The sequence below is a fragment of the Phyllostomus hastatus genome, unplaced genomic scaffold (genome assembly GCF_019186645.2).
Source record: "Phyllostomus hastatus isolate PE091 unplaced genomic scaffold, TTU_PhHast_1.1 phas_scaffold_501, whole genome shotgun sequence".
NCBI classification, from domain to species: Eukaryota; Metazoa; Chordata; class Mammalia; order Chiroptera; family Phyllostomidae; genus Phyllostomus; species Phyllostomus hastatus.
In genome coordinates, this window is record NW_025334033.1 from 70,754,671 (window position 1) to 70,771,546 (window position 16,876).

The 16,876-nt window shown below is 67.1% G+C and overlaps 2 protein-coding genes across 2 annotated transcripts in view; one reads left to right on the forward strand and one right to left on the reverse strand.

The window, feature by feature from the left end:
* TECPR2 (tectonin beta-propeller repeat containing 2) overlaps nt 1–6,591 on the forward strand; it is a 52,672-nt gene extending 46,081 nt beyond the window's left edge. The window contains exons 18-20 of the mRNA XM_045821978.1: nt 5,300–5,441; nt 5,825–5,974; nt 6,292–6,591. Of these exons, the coding sequence (XP_045677934.1) occupies nt 5,300–5,441; nt 5,825–5,974; nt 6,292–6,443 (444 nt within the window). The 3' untranslated portion in view covers nt 6,444–6,591. The remainder of the gene's footprint in view (nt 1–5,299; nt 5,442–5,824; nt 5,975–6,291) is intronic.
* A 7,062-nt stretch (nt 6,592–13,653) lies between these two features.
* On the reverse strand, nt 13,654–16,554 carry ANKRD9 (ankyrin repeat domain 9). Its single transcript, XM_045823715.1, has 3 exons — nt 16,318–16,554; nt 15,340–15,389; nt 13,654–14,737 (listed from the first exon to the last, which is right to left on the reverse strand). Exon 3 carries the CDS (start codon nt 14,690–14,692, stop codon nt 13,742–13,744), a length of 951 nt encoding a protein of 316 aa, XP_045679671.1. The 5' UTR covers nt 14,693–14,737; nt 15,340–15,389; nt 16,318–16,554; the 3' UTR covers nt 13,654–13,741.
* Nucleotides 16,555–16,876: the final 322 nt, after the last annotated feature.

Genomic DNA, 16,876 nt, shown 5'->3' on the forward strand with positions numbered 1-16,876 from the left:
GCCCCCGTCGTGTTCGTCACCTCGGCCGCGCCCTGCGGAGGGCCTGCAGGGACAGCGGGCAGGGTCCCAGCACGGAGCCACGCCAGGGTCAGAAGGGGCCGCCGGCTGGACGAGGGGCGCAGGACCGTGGGGGGGAAGGGCGCTGCTGAGCACGTGGCGGTGGCCGGGCCGGGCAGCCTCTGCTGTGCCCTGCAGCCCCCGCTCTGCCGCCGGGCTGCGTCGCAGACTGGGGCCGTGCGTGCCCCTTCCTCTCTGAGAGTCTCGCACGACCTCTGGGGAGGGGCACTGGGGGTGGGGGCTGCGCTGGAGAGAGCTGCTGAGAGGGGTGGGAGCACTTCGCCCCCGGACGTGGCCCGAAGGGAGCACATCCCATCCAGGAAGGGCCTGGAGGCTGTGCTCCAGGGCGGAGGCCAGGTGTGACGTTCAGCAGCACTGTCTCCGGCGGGCTGCGGAGCGGAGCCGGCGACCTCATGCACCCGCAGGGGTTTAGCACAGAACTGCCCCGACGATGAAGCTGGAGTGAGTCCTGGGAGGACGCGCCCGGCAGTGGGGCCGCCAGTCACTCACCCCCCCGCCCTCCGTGCACGCTGGCTAGACTCGCTCTTCGCCGGAGCGTCCTGGGCCGCGTGCCGGACGCGGCTGCACTTGGGACGAGGGGACGGGGGGACGGGGGGCCACAGGGCACGGCGTTGTGAGCCACCCGTCAAGCTCACCCCCCTCTTCCAGAGCAGTCACAGTTGCTCCGTTTCTGTTTCCTGTTCTCATCTCTGGTTGAACCTCCCCCTCTGGGAGTCTTGGGGTGCATTTTAACGAAGCATTCAAAACAAATGACTCAGTTTTCAGGCTTGCTAACATTTAGAAGGATGTGGAGAAAATATTTATAGTTGTGTTTAGCATCTTTTTTTGGAGTTCGCTTCATCAGTTGCTGAACTTTCTGTGTGCAATGAAATTGGCTCCGGAGCCAGCAGCACAGTTGACTCGGTTTCCCGGTGCTGCTTGCACGGCGCACGCGGAAGGGAAAGGGGTCCAGCGGGTGCTCCGGCGGCTGCACCCCAGTGGGCCCCGCCTCCTCTTCCACAGGGATCCCCCCCCCCCCCCCCCGGCACCCGGGCCTCCCGCGGTGGGAGGCTCCGGCCGCCCCTCCCTGTGTGGGCTGGCTCCAAGACCAAGACAGCTGTGCCTGCAGATAGCCAGGCTAACGTTTGAAAGGTGGTTTTAAATTCAGCTGCTTCACCTGTATCCGGCGACGCGACAGTGCGGCACCTCAGACCCGACGCGGGGGCTCGGCGGGCGGGCGGCGGGGAGCTTCTCCTACCCAGACCCGGCGTGGGGGCCTCGCGCAGCCGGGTCTGGGTTTCCCAGCATTCTGAGCCGAACTCACCCCCCACGTAAAGCCGTACTTGAGCCAGACGCGCTCAGCCAGCGGTCGCAGAGCTGCCCCCGGGGACGCGGGCCGCCCCCAGAGCCGGGGCTCTCGGCCCCAGACGGTCTGCACAGCAGGAGGGGCAGCCTGAACCCGTGCCCCCGGGTGTGGGGGGGAGCTCCGTCAGAGTGGCTGGAAGGTCATCTGGGTCACCTCTGGGGGGGGACACACAGCCTCGGGGGGGGACACACAGCCTGGGGGAGGGCATCGGCCGCGGTTACAGGCCGAGTAGAGAAAAGGTTTCCAGGCCCCCTGGCTCTGAGAATTTACTGCTGCTTTACTTTTCTAAGATCGTGTTTATTTGTACTTTTAGAAGGGAAGGGAGAGAGAAAGAGAAACATTGATGTGGGGTTGCCTCTCACACGCCCCCCGACTGGGAACCTGGCCTGCAGCCCAGGCACGTGCCCTGACTGGGAGTCGAACCGGCGACCCTTCGGTTCACGGACCGGCGCTCAATCCACTGAGCCACACCAGCCAGGGCTGCAAGTGATTTTTAAATCCTAAATACCTTATTTACTTCATTGCATAAGTCACATCCTTCTTTTTTTATGAAGTTTTGAGTATGAACAAGCCAAAATTTCAGGCCGCTGCCTTTTTTAATTGAAATTTTAGAGACAATTGCCCATTTACTTACAAGAAGTAACGTCCCGTGCACCCTTTACCCAGTTCCCATGACGACGACACCCTGCACAGCAGCACACTGTCACAAGCAAGGCCTGTCACCTTCCTGTGACCGGCAGTGGCATTCAGTCCCCTCACGGTGTGGCTCAGCCCTCGTCACCCCTAGTTCCCGGACATCCCCGTGGCCCCCAGAGGAAGCCCTGTGCCCAGCGGTCACTCCCCCCAACCCCCAGCCCCCAGCCACCTCCATTCCGCCTCCGCCCACGGATTTCCCTCCCGGGCAAGTCCGGTAACTGGAGCCACAGAGCACGTGGCCTGCTGAGGCTGGCCGCTGCCACGTTGTGTCGTGTTTCGGGGGCTTGTCCCGCACTCCTTTCCGCCGCTGAGCGCGACTCCGCCACAGGCAGACCCGGGTGCCTGGCGCTTTGCAGCTGCTGCGTGTTGTCCGCAGGGCGGCAGGCCGCCTCCCCGCAATGCGGTCAGACCCGCCGGGGGCTCGGGCGGTGGCCAGCATTGCTAAGCTGTGAAGTTTTGTTTCTTTTTTAAGATTTTATTTATTTATTTTTAGAGAGGAAAGGGAGGGAGAAAGAGAGAGAGAGAGAAACATCCATGTGTGGTTGCTGGGGGCCGTGGCCTGCAACCCAGGCATGTGCCCTGGCTGGGAATCGAACCTGTGACACTTTGGTTCGCAGCCCGCGCTCAATCCACTGAGCTACGGCAGCCAGGGCTAGTATTTTTTCATTAAGGTATGAATGTTGTTTTTTTGTTGTTTTCACTTGTTATTTTTTTAGACACGATGCCATTACACCCGTGAGAGACCACAGTGAGGTGTAAACATAACCTGTATGTGCATTGGGAAACCAAAATGTTCACGCAGCTCTGTTTATCACCACAGCCGCCGCACCGTGGCGGTGGCCGAGCGCGGACCTGCGCTGTCTGCGAGCTGCGCCTGCGCACGGGCGCGCTGCGTCTGGGTGCCCACGCGGCAGCCGCCGGGGCTCTCGGGCTATTGCTACTTTTCGGGCTACCGTGAAGACCGTCTCCACCGTGACATCCATGCAGTGTCCGTGTGGCTCTGGTGTGTACCCAGGAGTGGGCTAGCTGGTCACAGGGCCCCTCGGCTTCTCCCGTGGGGACCTGCAGGCCCCTCTGCACGCAGCTGCCCCACCCCACATTCGCCCCAGCCGTGCGTGAGGGTCCTCTTTCCCGAGTCCGCTCCGTGACTTACCGTGTTCCCAGTGGTGCTTGCCGGTGGTTCTGGGGTGCGCTTCCTAGTGGCGGAGGAATGGCGCCCGGCGCCTCCTCCTGTGCCCGTCGGCACTGGCCTGTCTTCGGAGAGAGGTCTCCTCCAGTCCTTCGCTGTCTTAGCAGTCCGGTGGCCGGGGTTCAGAAGGTCCTTGTTTACTCGGGTGCCAGATCCTTAGATGCCGGGCCTGGAAACCCGCCCTTCCAGTCCTCGGGCCGTCCCTGCCCTTCCTCTGCTGTGACCGTTCAGGGGAGGAAGTTACCCTTTTCGATGAGGTTCACAGTGTCTTTTTCTCTGCGTTGCGTGTGCCTTGGGGTCACATCTAAGACAGCGTTGTCGGGTCTCGCTCTTGCAGTCGTCTTTGTCCCATGATGTTGGTTCAGTCACCTTGGACAGGGCAGGGGCGAGGGTCCGGCCTGGGCCTCTGCGGGTGGGCGTGCAGGTGCTGTGGCACCGCCGGTGGGCGGACTGCCCCCTGCTCCTGGCATGGTCCCCACAACGTGTCAGACTCCGTGCAGCTGGGCGGGCTCCTGTCTGGACGCTCAGTCCCGCTCCCCGGGCTTCCACGTGGGTCTTCAGTCCGGGGCCTCGCCACTCGGCTACGGCAGCTTCAAAACCGTCTGAAATCAGGGAGCGTGAGTCTTCCAGGTTTGCTCTTTGTCGGGACTGTCGTGGCGCTCGGGGCCCCTGTGGTCCCACGCCAGTGTGAGGCTCAGCTGTGGCTTCTTCAGCCAGCGTGACCGCTCTCAAATGTGGGGCCCACCTCGTGGGGCCCCCCGCCTGCTTCTTCACGGAGGGGAGGGCGCGGTGCCCTCAGGGGCAGCCCACCAGAGTCAGGACACTGGGGTGCGGGTCTAAGGGCCATGTCGGGGCCCCGCCTCCCCGCAGTCGGGTGCACCAGGGCTGGGCCCGGCCCCGGAATGTGCCGCTTTGACAGTCCGGAGAGAGTGCCAGGACCCTGAGATTGGGAACCTCTTGGCCCATCTTCCTCGGGGGGGCTTAGGGTTCAGCGAGAACGAGCATCGTGCCTCAGAGCGGCCTGTGCTCGCGCCGGGCGGCCTGCACGGACGGCGGCTCCTCGCCCCCTCTGCCCTGCTTGCCGCTGGAGTGAGGTCACGGGGGCTTGTCCCAGAGGACGTTTGTGAAGCGACATTTCCCGGGTCGCGCCCACGGCTCGGGGACCCGACAAGGGTGGCAGAGGCGCAGCGGTGTTGGTGGAGCCCTTCGCCGCCTCACCACCCCGGTCTTCTCCACGTCGCCCCCCTCCTGCCCCTGCAGCCCCCCCGCACCCCCCCCCCCCGCACGTGCGTCCTGTTCCCACCGTGGACCTCGGGCCTTGGGCGCCCTTCCAGGCCCCCTCTGAGCCCCCCGTCTCCGTGCCCCGGCCCCGCAGGCCCTCCGCAGCCTCCCGAGGGGCCGTCCCTGGTTCAGAGCCACCCGCCCACGCGGGCCACTGTGTGCCCTGCTGCTTGGCAGCCGTGCTCCGCGCCCCCCGCCCCCCCCACCCCCCCCACCCCCGGCATATCCCTCCCTCCTCTCCCGGCCGTTCCCGTCCGCCCTGCGTTCTCGGTGTGGCTGTGGGATCCAAGGCAGCTCCCCTGGCCTCTGGGTGTGATGCCCAGTTAATGTGCCCTTGGTACCTCGTCCGCCTCTGTGGCCCTGCCAGCGGCGGCCCCGTGTGCGCCCGTGTGCCTGTGCGTGACCGCCTGAGCAGGGGCCTGTCTGCCTCCAGGCAGACTTTACAACCCAGGACCAAGGAACCGGGCTGCTGACCCCCGGCGCCATGCTGGGCACAGAGCGGATGCCCGAGTGCCTGCTGGCCGGCGGGCGGGTGGGGGGTGGGCGGGGGAGGCGTGGGTGGGCGGGGGCTGCAGGCTGGCCGCCAGCAAGCCGCCGGCGCTGAGAGTCTCTGGAGCCCCCGACCCGCGCCCCCAGCCTCCCTCTGCACAGCACTTGACCTCGCTCCGTCTGCAGTAACCCGCCCGCCTCCCCTTCTCGCCCACTTCCAGCCTGCAGGGCTCACCTTGGTCAGCGTCCACTGCAGCCCCAACGACCAGATGCTGTGGGCGCTGGACAGCAGGTGCAACGTGCACGTCCGCGTGGGCATCACCGAGGAGATGCCGGTGGGCACCGACTGGGAGCACGTGCCAGGTAGAGGCGCGCGAGCACGCGGCACCGCCCCTCGCGGGCGGCCCGGGGGCCCTCCTCTGCCCAGCTGGGCAGCCAGGGTGGCGTGGTCTTCTCTCCCCCTCCCCCCGCCGCTGCCCACCATGCGCAGGCCCGGCAGGCGCTCCAAGGCAGGGCACCGCGGCTGCCCCTGCCCCACCCGGGGCCTCTGCCCCGCAGCCTCGGGCTCTCGGCAGCTGCGCCAGCCCTGCCACCGGCACCTTCCCTGGGGTCCCCTGCGGGCACGGCCCTGGGCGGGACCCTGTCACCACGGGGCACGCTGGCTGGCGGGCGCAGGCTGTGGGGAGGGGGCGGGCGGCCCGCTGCCGCCACAGTCTCGGAGCAGACGGAGGCCCTTCCGCCCTCAGGGCTGCAGGCCTGCCAGCTGGCGCTCAGCGGCCGGACCGTGTGGGCCCGCTGCCCCAACGGCGACCTCGCCCGGCGCTACGGCGTCACCGACAAAAACCCCGCCGGAGACTACTGGAAGAAGGTCCCCGGGAGTGCGACGTGTCTCACAGGCAGGTGCCGGGGCTTTGGGCCGCGAGGGCTCCAAGGGGTTCTCAGGCCCCTGGGGCCACGCCCACGGCGCTGTCCCAGGCCACTGCCACAGGCTCAGCCTCCCCGCAGGAGCCCACCCCGGGTCACACCTGAGGGAGGGGCTGGGCACCTGGGCCGTCAGGGTCGCCCAGGGGGGCACAGGGCGGGGCAGTGTGTCCAGGCCCCCAGCCGGGAAGTGCCACATCTGGATGAGGACCGGCGCCAGGCCCCATCCGCGCCCTCCCCCCCCCCTCCCCCGGGCAGGGTGGCTGACGAGGGTGTGTCCCTGTCCCTGCAGTGACCTCATCAGACGAGCTGTGGGCAGTCGGCCCCCCCGGCTACCTCCTCCAGCGGCTGACGAGGACGTTCAGCCACTCGCACGGCGCCCAGCGCGGCCCGGCCGCCGCCGCACACCCCGAGGACCTGGAGGACGAGTGGGAGGTCATCTGAAGGCGCGGCGGCGGCGGGGCCGCCCGGGGCGGAGGCGGCGGGACGGGCACAGCTCCCTCTCAGACATGCCCCGTCGGCTCGGGCCCAGACACGTCCGGCCTCGGGGGACGCCCACACTCACTTTCATCCGTGTTCGCGTCCGGCTCGTTGAGCGCCCGCGGCCTCAGCCGGGCGGTCACCGCTGCTGTTGCTGCAGCAGCTGCGCCTCTGCATCTCTCAGCCTCTGAGCCCGGAGTGGCCGCCGTCTCTGGGCGGGCAGTGGCCCCTGTGCTGCAGCCACATTCCCCTCGCTGACCACGCCCGCTCCCCCTGTGGGACCGTGTGGCGAGCCGTCCGTGGGCAGCATGAGTCAGCCAGGGCAGGGCTCTGCCGCCACCGCCTGTGTCCCCGAGACAGCCCACCGCCTCCTGCGAGGGACACAGGCCCACACACATTCCGTGCCGGGCACCCACGGGGCCCCCGGGCCGTGTTTGAGACGTGGGTGCCGGGCGTGCCAGGAAGGGGACCACGCCGCACACACCACGGCACGCCCAGGCCAGGCACACGCGCCGCCAGGAGCACCCTTCCGCCACCACACACAGGCCGGTGGGCGACACGGGCCCGGGCGTGCGGGCGCGTCCCCTGGCAGGGACGGCAGGAAGCCGACGTGGGGGATGTGGCCGTGCTGGCGGACGGAGGCGTGCCCGTGAGGCGGTGTGGCGTGTGACCGGCGGGCACCGTGGAGACCAGGGGCGTCCTTAGAGCCTGAACCTACTAACCGTTGCCTTTCTCCCTTCGGTGTGGTACAGACTGCGTAAGATACCTCATTAGAAACCCGATGTTACGGGGGTAGGAGAGATGTGTTTTCTGAAGCCGGTGGCGGGCCTTTCGTCCCTCCCCCAGTTTGTCCTGAGCCTGCACCGTCCTCGGCTGCACCTTCCCAGACGGGGGGCCGGGGGGGGCGTCACCTGCTGTTCTCCACTCGCGGGGCAGTCGCAGGACCTGCCACTGGCAGCCCGGCACCGAGCGCGGGCACTTGGGTTGACCCCCCCCCCCCCCACAAGGTTGGAGCTGCGCCTGCTGCAGCCCCGCCAGACGCCCGTCCCTGGGTCGGCTGCACCTCGCCTGCACCCCCCACCTGAGCCCCCTCCCCCTCGTGGAAGCCGCTGTGCGCAGTGTCGTAGCCCGCCCGGGGCCCAGCCCTGCGAGGCCGCTGCTTCCCTTAGCGGGGGTGTCAGCCCCCGGGCCGCAGGCCACAGGCGGTGACGGACCAGCCGCCTGAAGACAGGGTCTTCCAGGGCTGCTAAGGGAGGACGAGATGCTGGCCCCAGACTTGGCCACACGCTGGCCTCCTTTTGGCAGAACCCCCCTCTCTCGGCCTGGGGACAGCAGAGGCCCCGGTGACCGTGGCTCGTTGGCTGCAAGTGGCGTGCCCAGCCCACCCCTCGGCGCCGAGCCCTCCCCAGCCCACCGGGCCTCCGTGTGTGGCTCAGTGCGGCTAAACCACTGTCAGCTCCAGTGCGTGCTGCGTACGGTTTTCTTTCTGGGTTTTTTAAAAGACTTCATTTGTTTTTAGAGAGGGGGGAAGGGAAGGAGAGAAACATCAATGTGTGGTTGCCTCTCGCACACCCCCCACTGGAAACCTGGCCCGCAACCCAGGCACGTGCCCTGACTAGGAATCGAACTGGCGGCCCCTTGGTTTGCAGGCTGGCGCTCAGTCCCCTGAGCCCCACCAGCCAGGGCTGGTTTTAATTTTCAGTTGTGCTGTGAGACAGTGCAATAAACTAGACTGTTCCGAGCCCTGACCAGGTGCCCCCCGAGGGCACTCGTGGAGGCCGACGTGCCCGCCCGTCTGGGAAGGACCTACCCACCAGACCCGCTGCCTGGAAAGTGCAGTGCGTGTGATCACGTGACCTGCTCCACGCTTGCATAGGCGCCGGTCTGCCCAAGGGGGCAGTCCTGCAGCCAGGGTCACCCCGGGGGCCGGTGTCCACCCTGGTCAGTCCTAGGCAGAGACCAGAGCCATTTCCCCCCTGGGGCCCACTGAGGCTGGGCCACTGCCAACAGGCTTTGGAGGGGTTCAAACCCCAGGGGCCCTCCAAGAAACAAAACCACACGTCAGACGTGCCCTCTGAAACCCAGCATTCGGGGAAAGATCCCATCTGTGACAGCAGGACAGCTGTCCCCAGGAACGGCCGAGTAAGAAATGGCACACTCAGGTCGGGACGTGGCCCCACCCCACCCTGGGGGGGCAGCTCAGCTGTTTGGAGCGTCATCCCCATGCACCAAGGTTGCGGTTCGATCCCCAGTCGGGACACATACGAGAGTCAACCAGTGAGTGCGTGAGTGGAAAACAAACCAATGTTTCTCTCTCAAAGTCAGTTTTTTAAAAAAACGTTTTAAAAGAAATGGCCGAGCTTTCCAGAAGACGTCCAGGAAGGCCTGGATCGAAGCCTAGGAAGGATGTCCGACACCCCGACGGAGGAGTCGGTTCCCCGAGAGACCCCGGCCCTTTCCCACGGGATGCAGGGGTTTAACCCGGCCTGTCCGAGTCCCCACGGGGGCTTTCACGTTGGGGGCAGGCAGGCAGGGGCTCTGAACATGGTGTCTGTCCCACCGGTGCCGCCTGGCCGTGGGGGACGTGTTGCTGGGCACTCACACACAGCCTCCTGTCCTCACGGGGGCCCCAGGGTCCATGCCCTTTGCCCTGTGGAGACTCAGAGCCCAGGACCCCGCGTGGGGTGGCGCAGGGAGCTCCGACCTGTGCTGTGCGACGCTCTCCAGGTCCCAGGGGAGGGGTGACGCTAGAGGCCAGCCTGGGCGGCAGGGCTGGTGACACCGGGCAGCCTGGCCGGGCCTGGGGAGGCCGTGTGATGTGGGCGGCATCGGAGGTGGGGGACGGGAGTGTGACCCCATGGCCCCTGTGTCCGCCGCTCAGTCACCGGCACACACAGACATCCGACAGGCTGGGGATCTGAGGCCGAGGGGGGACGCTGCCGGGTTTCTGGGTGGCAGGGCTTTCTGCAGCGGACGGACGCGGTGGGGCAAGCCGGAGGGCGGCAGGTTTTTGTTCAGCATCAGATGCTGCGGATTACAGACCGCGCACACACAGCCGGGAGGGGAAACCCCGCCCCGAGCGGGAGGTGACCTTGCGCCTGCCCGCGGCGCTGATTCGCGCCGGTTCGCGCCAGGAGAAGAGCCTCAGACGTGCATGGTCCGGGTGCGGCTGCGGGAGGGCCCTGGGCGGTGGGTGGGGACCCAGCCTGGCACTGTCCTGGGGAAGCCCCTGGGGGTCCCGTAGCAGCGAAACCTTCCAACCCACGCGCTGCACCCCCGACCCCTGCCTTCGAGAGCGCGCACCCCGTTTCTCTTCGGGAACCGCGGAGACTGACGGGCGCGTGAAGGGGCCGCGCCGCGCTCCCCGAGCACGGCTGGGCGGTCTGCCCCCAGGCTCCAGGGCAGGAGGGTGGACTTTCCCGGTGTGGCGGTGATGGCGCGGTTCCGGTTCCGGAGGCGACCGTGGAGACGGGGGAGCGGAGGGTGTGGGCGTGACGGTTCGGGGTCCCGGGCGCGGGCGGCGCAGAAAGAAGCGCATTCAGCGCACGAGCGGCCGGTCACACGGGTTGCCTGGAGTACGTACTTTTTTGTATCCTGTGAATTTTGAGCCACGTAAATGCATTATTTATTCCAAAAATAAAGTTTGCATTTTAAAAGCTCGGCTCTCCCTAACATCAACTCTGTGGTACGACACTAGCTGTGTCAGGTATCACAGAACAGTCACCAAAAGCTTCTTTAAAACCGTTCACGGCGTGTTTCACCACACGGCGATGCGCACACGACAGCAAGTGTAAAGGCGCTGAGTTGTGTGGTGACCTCATGGATGTAGAAGCCGTGCAGGAAAAATACACGTCTGTGTGTACATAGGAAAGCGGGGAGAGAGCGCACCAGAGCGCAGGCAGGGGGGTGGGCGGGGGGGTGGGGGGGGGGCGGGGGGCAGGAGCTGCGCAGTCCGCATGGGGCCTCTGGGCAGCCCGAGGGCGCTGCTCGGGCCCCGAGGTCAGTACGCGGAATTGTCTGTAACACCCCCAGGGCAGAAGTCTCCCTCTTCACCTCTGTCTCGATGGGGCTGGTGGCCACTCTCATGTACACACTTGTCATAACCCCTCAAACTACACACACAACGTCTGTGCATTTGTCACGCATCAGCTGGGTCTGCGTTTTAAAGTGTGGCCAGACCCAGCCACTGCGGGGCAGCCGGGTCACCGTCCCTGTGTCCTCCTGACACGGGCCCAAACCCAGCGAGGCCTCCTCTGGCGGCCGTCGCCTCTTCCCGAGGCCCAGGAAGCCGCCTGGCTCTGCACTGGACTTGGGGCAGCCCGGAACCTGCTCTCAACAGGAGACTGGGAAGTGAGCGAAGAAAGTGGGGGGAATCGGCGGGAAAACCGAGGTGACCCCGGAGCGAGGCTGTCCTGTAAAGTTGGCGCCGCGAGGCCGGGCACAGGGTCCTCGCCAGGACCAAAGGACCCCCCAGGCCGTGGCGACAGCACACAGTGTCCTGTGGTGTCCCTTTTGAGCTCTGGGAATGAGGTCACGATACCAGTAGGTGTCTAGGGTACGGATTCTGGCCCGAGCCCTAGCACGCTGGGGCTCGTGGGCCTCCGGGTGGGCGTGGGGTGGCCGGTACCGGCCACTGTCGGTTTCCCTTTGAGAGGCCTGAGGGACCTGCATGCTTCGCCACAGAGAAAAGTGGGCCTGTTGTGGGCGGGGCCTTTGCGGGGCCATCCAGGCTGCCTGCCAGTGGCCAGGACCTGAGCTGGTGTCTGCCAAGGGCCCCTGGGCTGGGCCTGGCCGACTCCAGCGTCCCCAGTTCTCCATGCTGGTCACCAGGGTGACCACGCTGGCTGCCCTTCCTGGGGCCAGAGGGCGCAGGAGTCTGATAAGCCCAGCTGGGGCCCACCTCCCTCTCTGGGCCAGCAGTGGCCACCAGATAACTCTTATCCGCCCTGCACCTCTCGCTCACTGAGCCAGGCACCAGTCCCCAGAGAGGCCCAGTGGGAGCCCCGCCAGGCGTCAGGCCCTGCTCGGCTGTCACCGGGCTGTGACGTCAGCCAGGCCCTGTCCCCCCTGGCCTTCCCTGCAGCTCTCAGCAGCACAGACTCCTGTAGCCTCCCCCACCTGTCCCACCCTCCCCAGCGAGGGCGTCAAGGGCTAATGTGCCCACTGCCAGCCTCCTGCCCTCTCGCCCCTCCAGGGGGTCCTTAGATGGCCCCAAGGTTGACCAGTGGGTGATGGTGCAGACCCCCGCTCGCCCCCCCGTCCAAACCACCCCTCTTCGGCCCTGACCTTCCCCACGTCTATGGCGCCCGCAATTTCTTTTACTGAAACCAGCCCAAGCGCTACCTCCTGCCTGCCTGACAATAGGTGTCCTGTCCCCCTTCCAGGCCGGGCAGCTCCCCAACCCGAGCGTCACCCCGTCCCCAGCCTGGGGAGCTCAGAGGAGGTTGTCACCAAAGGGGCAGCTGTAGGCCTGGAGGGGAAGTGGAACAGGACCTGGTCCTGGGCCCCGGGCCAGCCTCACAGGGCAGGGCTGGGGCTGGGGAGACATGAGCCGTCTGCAGGCCCAGGTCCTCCGCCAGGCACCGGCGGCAGGGCTCCAAGGGCTCCCCAGCACTCCCCAGGCCCCGCCTCTGCAGCCACTGGGACCTGAGGCTCTGGGCACTCCCCGTCTCCTCCAAAGCAAAGAAGCCCTCACCCACAAGGGCAGCCCTGGCTGGGAGGGCCTGGGGCCTCTCAGAAGACCCAGTGGCTCCCGATGCCCCAAGTTTTGAGCTGGGAGATGTGGGTCCACAGCCCCCAAAGCCACAGCTCAGAGAAGCTATTTGACTGGCCCAGGACACGCTGCATGCAGGAGGGGAGGGCCCCTCACTCCCACCTGGAACCTACAGTCAGCCCCTGGGCTGTGCACCCACCACCCCACGCCCCCCAGGGACTCGGATCACAGCCATTTCCAGGCAGGCAGGGAGCTTGGAAATGGTCCAACCCCTTTGAAAACATGGAGACACGGAAGCCCCAGATAAGGGTTTGTTCCAGGTCACCCTGAGAGTAGGCGGCAGGTGCAGGCCAGAACCAGGCCCTCCCCCCTCCCCCCAGGCAAGACCTTCCTGCCACCCAGGCCCCTCTGTGCCCTCCCACCTATGGGTCACCGCCCAGAGCCCCGCTGGCACTCAGGCCGGGCATGCTCCCTCGGGGACACTGGGGGCGGGGTGGGCAGTGGGCACCCCAGCCAGGCTGGTCACTCTTCACCACCCAGACCTTTAGCTCCCTGCTCCTGGCAGGACATTGTGGCCTCCAGCCCCTGCGGTCACGGGTTGGGTTTCACAGCCCAGTGCAACGCCCAGGCAGGGCAGCCTGGCCGCTGTCCCCGGCCCCCAGGCTCCTCGGGCACAGGCCCTGCTTCTCGACCAGGACCCCTCGATCCCACAGGGTCACGATGTGCCTGCTAACCAGTCTCCACCTTCAGAACCTTCCCGCAGAAACTGGCTCTGCTGGCTGGACAAGAGGGCTTCCCACGGGGTGACTCACCACCCACCACCCATGAGCACTGTCTGACACCCACGGGGGCAGGACCAGGGCGCACTGAGGGCGGGCCTAAGGCCCATCTAACCCCAGCTGAGGGGGCGCCCAGCTGGGGCCTGGGGCCCCTGGGCTAGGTGCCTGCTCATTCTCAGGAGACAGCAAAGGGGGTGACAGGGGGTGGCCGGGCCTGGGTAGACTAGCTTTGGCGGAGACAGTCACACTGACACCCAAGGAGGGGCAGGCACCAGTGCAGGACAGGAGAGCCCAGGAGGCCTAGCCACGACCACGCCGGCCCCCCGCAGCACAGCAGCCTTCTGCCCCCTACCGGCCAGGGGCCACAGCGGCCTCAAGGTCTGCCACTACGAGGGCCTCAACGGCCCCCCTAGACCTGAGGGGGCGCTCTTGGCCTTCATGCCTCGGCACTGCTGGGGGTCCTGCTTAGACACGTCTGTCCACACCCCTGCCCGCCGCACTCCTTCCTCCAGCTGGGAAGGAAGCTGAAGTCAAGGCCTGGCTCTTGGAAGCCATGTGACCCCTCAACCCTGCTCTGGCTCTTGCACGGGGCCCAGCCAGACCCAGGGATCCTCCAGCCGGGGCCCACCTGACCTCCCCGGCCCCGCCCTCCATGCGCGCAACAGATTAAGAGATTCCAATATACAGAGATCAATATATGTAAAGTGCTAGGTACAACGCTCTGAAAAATAGTATTCTCCAAAAATCCAGTGCTCAGGGTGCCCCGTGGGCTAGCCTTTGCCCGTGAGGTCCAGCGGCTGCAGGAAGGGCGGCAGCGGCAACTCATCCAGGGCCTCGGGGAAGCGGCAGGGCGAGATGGATGCAACCAGCACCTGCATGGCGCGCACGAAAAGTGAGGGCGGCGCCAGGCCTGCTAGCCACTGGAACTTGTCTTCGCCCAGAAGCCGCAGCCAGCGTGGCCGGTCACCCAGCAGCTCGCGGCGGGTCGGGCCGGTGGTGCCTTCAGGCGCATACAGCACCAGCAAGTCGAGCAGCAGCAGGCGGCACTGGCGTGGCTCCCCAGGTACAGTGGGTACACCCCCAGGGGCAGCTGTGGCCCCCGAGTCAAGATCCAGCCGGCGCAGCAGCAGCTCCAGCGGTGTGAGGCCGCCGCCATCGCGCAGAGCAGGCGATGCGCCGTGGCCAAGCAGCAGGAAGAGGCACTCCGCGCGTGCCAGCTCACAGGCCATGTGCAGGGACGTGCCGCCGCCCTCCACACGGCTGCAGCCACGTCGGTCAAGCAGGCGTGTGCGCTCCTCTGCCGGAAAGTCACGCACGGTGCGCAGGATGCGGCGCAGGATGCCCACGCGGTTGTAGCGCACCGCCAGCGCCACGTGCGGCCCTGGCGTAGCACAGCACCGGAAGCCGGCGCTGGGCAGGGCCAGCGCGCGCCTTGGGTACGTGGCCAGCAGATAGTGCGCATAGGCCTGGTGGTCGTGCACGAGCGCGTAGAGCAGCGCCTCTGACGGCGAGTAGGCGGTGGCGCGCCCGCGCTCGTCCCAGTGGAAGGCCTCGCTGGCGCGCATGTCCTCCAGCAGCCACACGGGTAGCAGGTCGCGCACTGCTTGGTAGAAGGCGAACGAGGACTTCCGGCACTGCTTCTGCGCCCGCGAGCGTGCTGCGCTGCCGCCTTCGGGCCCACCGATCGCACCGCCCCCGGGCCGCTGAGCGTCCCACGGCATGCTGGCAGAGGGGCGACTCCCGGCCTCACGGCATGGGCGCTCCACCTACAGGCGGAGGGGACCGTGGTGAGGCTGGCGAGGCGTCTGGGCCCTGACCCCACCACTGGGCTCAATGGGGGAAACCCGGGGGCCTTAGAGGGGATTCCTGGTCCTCCCTCACAGGGCCCCGTGCGTAGGGACCGTGTACCTACCTCCAGCTTCGGACCGGCCCTTGCCGTCACTCCTCACAGCTGCCTTCTCTCCCGGACCCTGAACTGCCTCCCACACCCTTACTCTTGCTGCGCTGGCGTCTTCTCTGGACAGGCCCTTCCCAGACTCCCCCACAGCCCACCCCAGCCCCACCCACTGACGAGGCCACGCCCCTCCAGCCAGAGAGCAGGGGAAGAGGTCCTGCTCCCACCTGGGCCGGCACGCCCAACCCCAACTAGAGGAAAGGGCAGGTAGGGGGTAGGAACACTGCACCGCCGTCTCTCTCTCACGCTGAGCCCAATCCTTTCTGCACGACAAATACCGTTCCCAGCCCTACCTAACCCTGACCCAGTTCTCTGACCCTCGACCACGGGTGGGGACCCCTAGAGTCTCCCCCCAAGGCAGGACCGAGGCAGAACTCTAGCCTCACAGGCATCTGGTTCCTGCTCGGAGCTCACCTAGTTCTGCAGTCGTGAGCCTACCCTTCCCGGGGCCTGAGCTTCTCCATCTGTAAGAAAGAAGGGGGATGCAGGCTGTGACCCCAGCAGGGTGCGTGGGGGGTGGAGATGGGACTCCAGCCTTCCCCCCAAGTGGGATGTTTACATGATGTCCACATCCCTCCGGCTCCTGGGAGGAGGCTGGCAAGCGAGCGGAGGCAACACGGAGACTGGTGTGCGGCACACCACGGCCTGCAGGTCCTGAGTCGCCCACGGCTCCCGACCTTGCCCACCACTGGACGAAGCAGGCCCGTCACCCCACTTTCCAGCGAGGGACAAGCTTGTCCGAGATCAGTCACAAGTCCGGGTGAAGCCAGGCCTACAACCCGGATCTCCTGCCGCCCATTTTGGACTCATTCCACACTTGGGGTTTCCCAACCCACAGGGAGCCCAGACCTTGCCCTCAACCTGAGCCCTGGCCTCGGACCACGGCCCCAGGTACCCTCTGCTTTCTCTCGAGGCTAAGTCCTCGGACACAAAGGGTCTGGGTGACTAAGTTACAGAGGTGGGCGCGGTGGGAGCGGGCTGCAGGCACAGCGCCCTTTTGGGGAGTGCTGGGACTGGAACAGCCCCCCACGCCTGGGCCTCCGCGCCCCAGGGGTACCCAGTGTGGACATCGTGGGGCGCCGGGAGGGTTACGTAAAGTTGGGCCGCCCCACGTCACTGGGCACTGAGTCACGGCCGCGGCTGGGTGACGGGGGGTTGGGCTGGCGAGGGCTGGGTGGCGCGCCCCGGGCCGCCGAGCCGCTCCTCCCGATCCCCTCCCGGAGGCACGGGGGACCTCGGGTCGCCGGGAGCGAGGCCAGCGTTTCTGTGGGCTGGCAGTGAGCGTAACGAGGGCTGCATCTGCGGGTGCGGGTGCCCAGGGGGCGTGAGGGGGGCGGCGGCCAGGGGAGAGCGCCCAGGGCTGGGGCTGAGAGCTAGGTGAGGGGGACTCACCGTGGGGGGCCGTGGGGCCGAGGGTCTGACGTCCCCGCCCCCGCTGCGGGCGGAAGCGCGCGCTGTCCCTCCGCGGGTAGGCGCGGAGGCGAAGGTCCCAGGACTGACGGGAAGGAGCCGCCGCCGCCCGCGCCCGCCGCAGCCGCGCTCTGAACCGCCGCAAGCAGATCGCTGGGCGGCGGTGCGGGCGCCGGCGGCGGGCGGGCGGCGGGCGGCGCAGTGCGGCCCCGGCCGGGCAGGACCGCGGGACGGTCCGCTACCGCCATTGGCCCGCGCTGCCGGCCCCCGACGCCGCCCATTGGTCGCGGTGCTGCACCATTGTTACGTCACCTGCCGGAGGGCGGGGCGCCCAGCCGGACCCGCGGAAAAGTTAGGAGAAACTTGAGGGCGCACCGGGGGGGCGGGGCTTCCGGAAACGCTGGCGGCGGCGAGGAAAGGCTCTGGGTGGCGGGCGGCAAGGGGCGGGGGCGCGCGTCGGACCCCCGCCAGCCGCGCCGCCGCTGGGTGAGAGTCCGGGCGCGCTCGTAGGCGCCCCGGCTCCGCGGACCAGGCCTCTCCT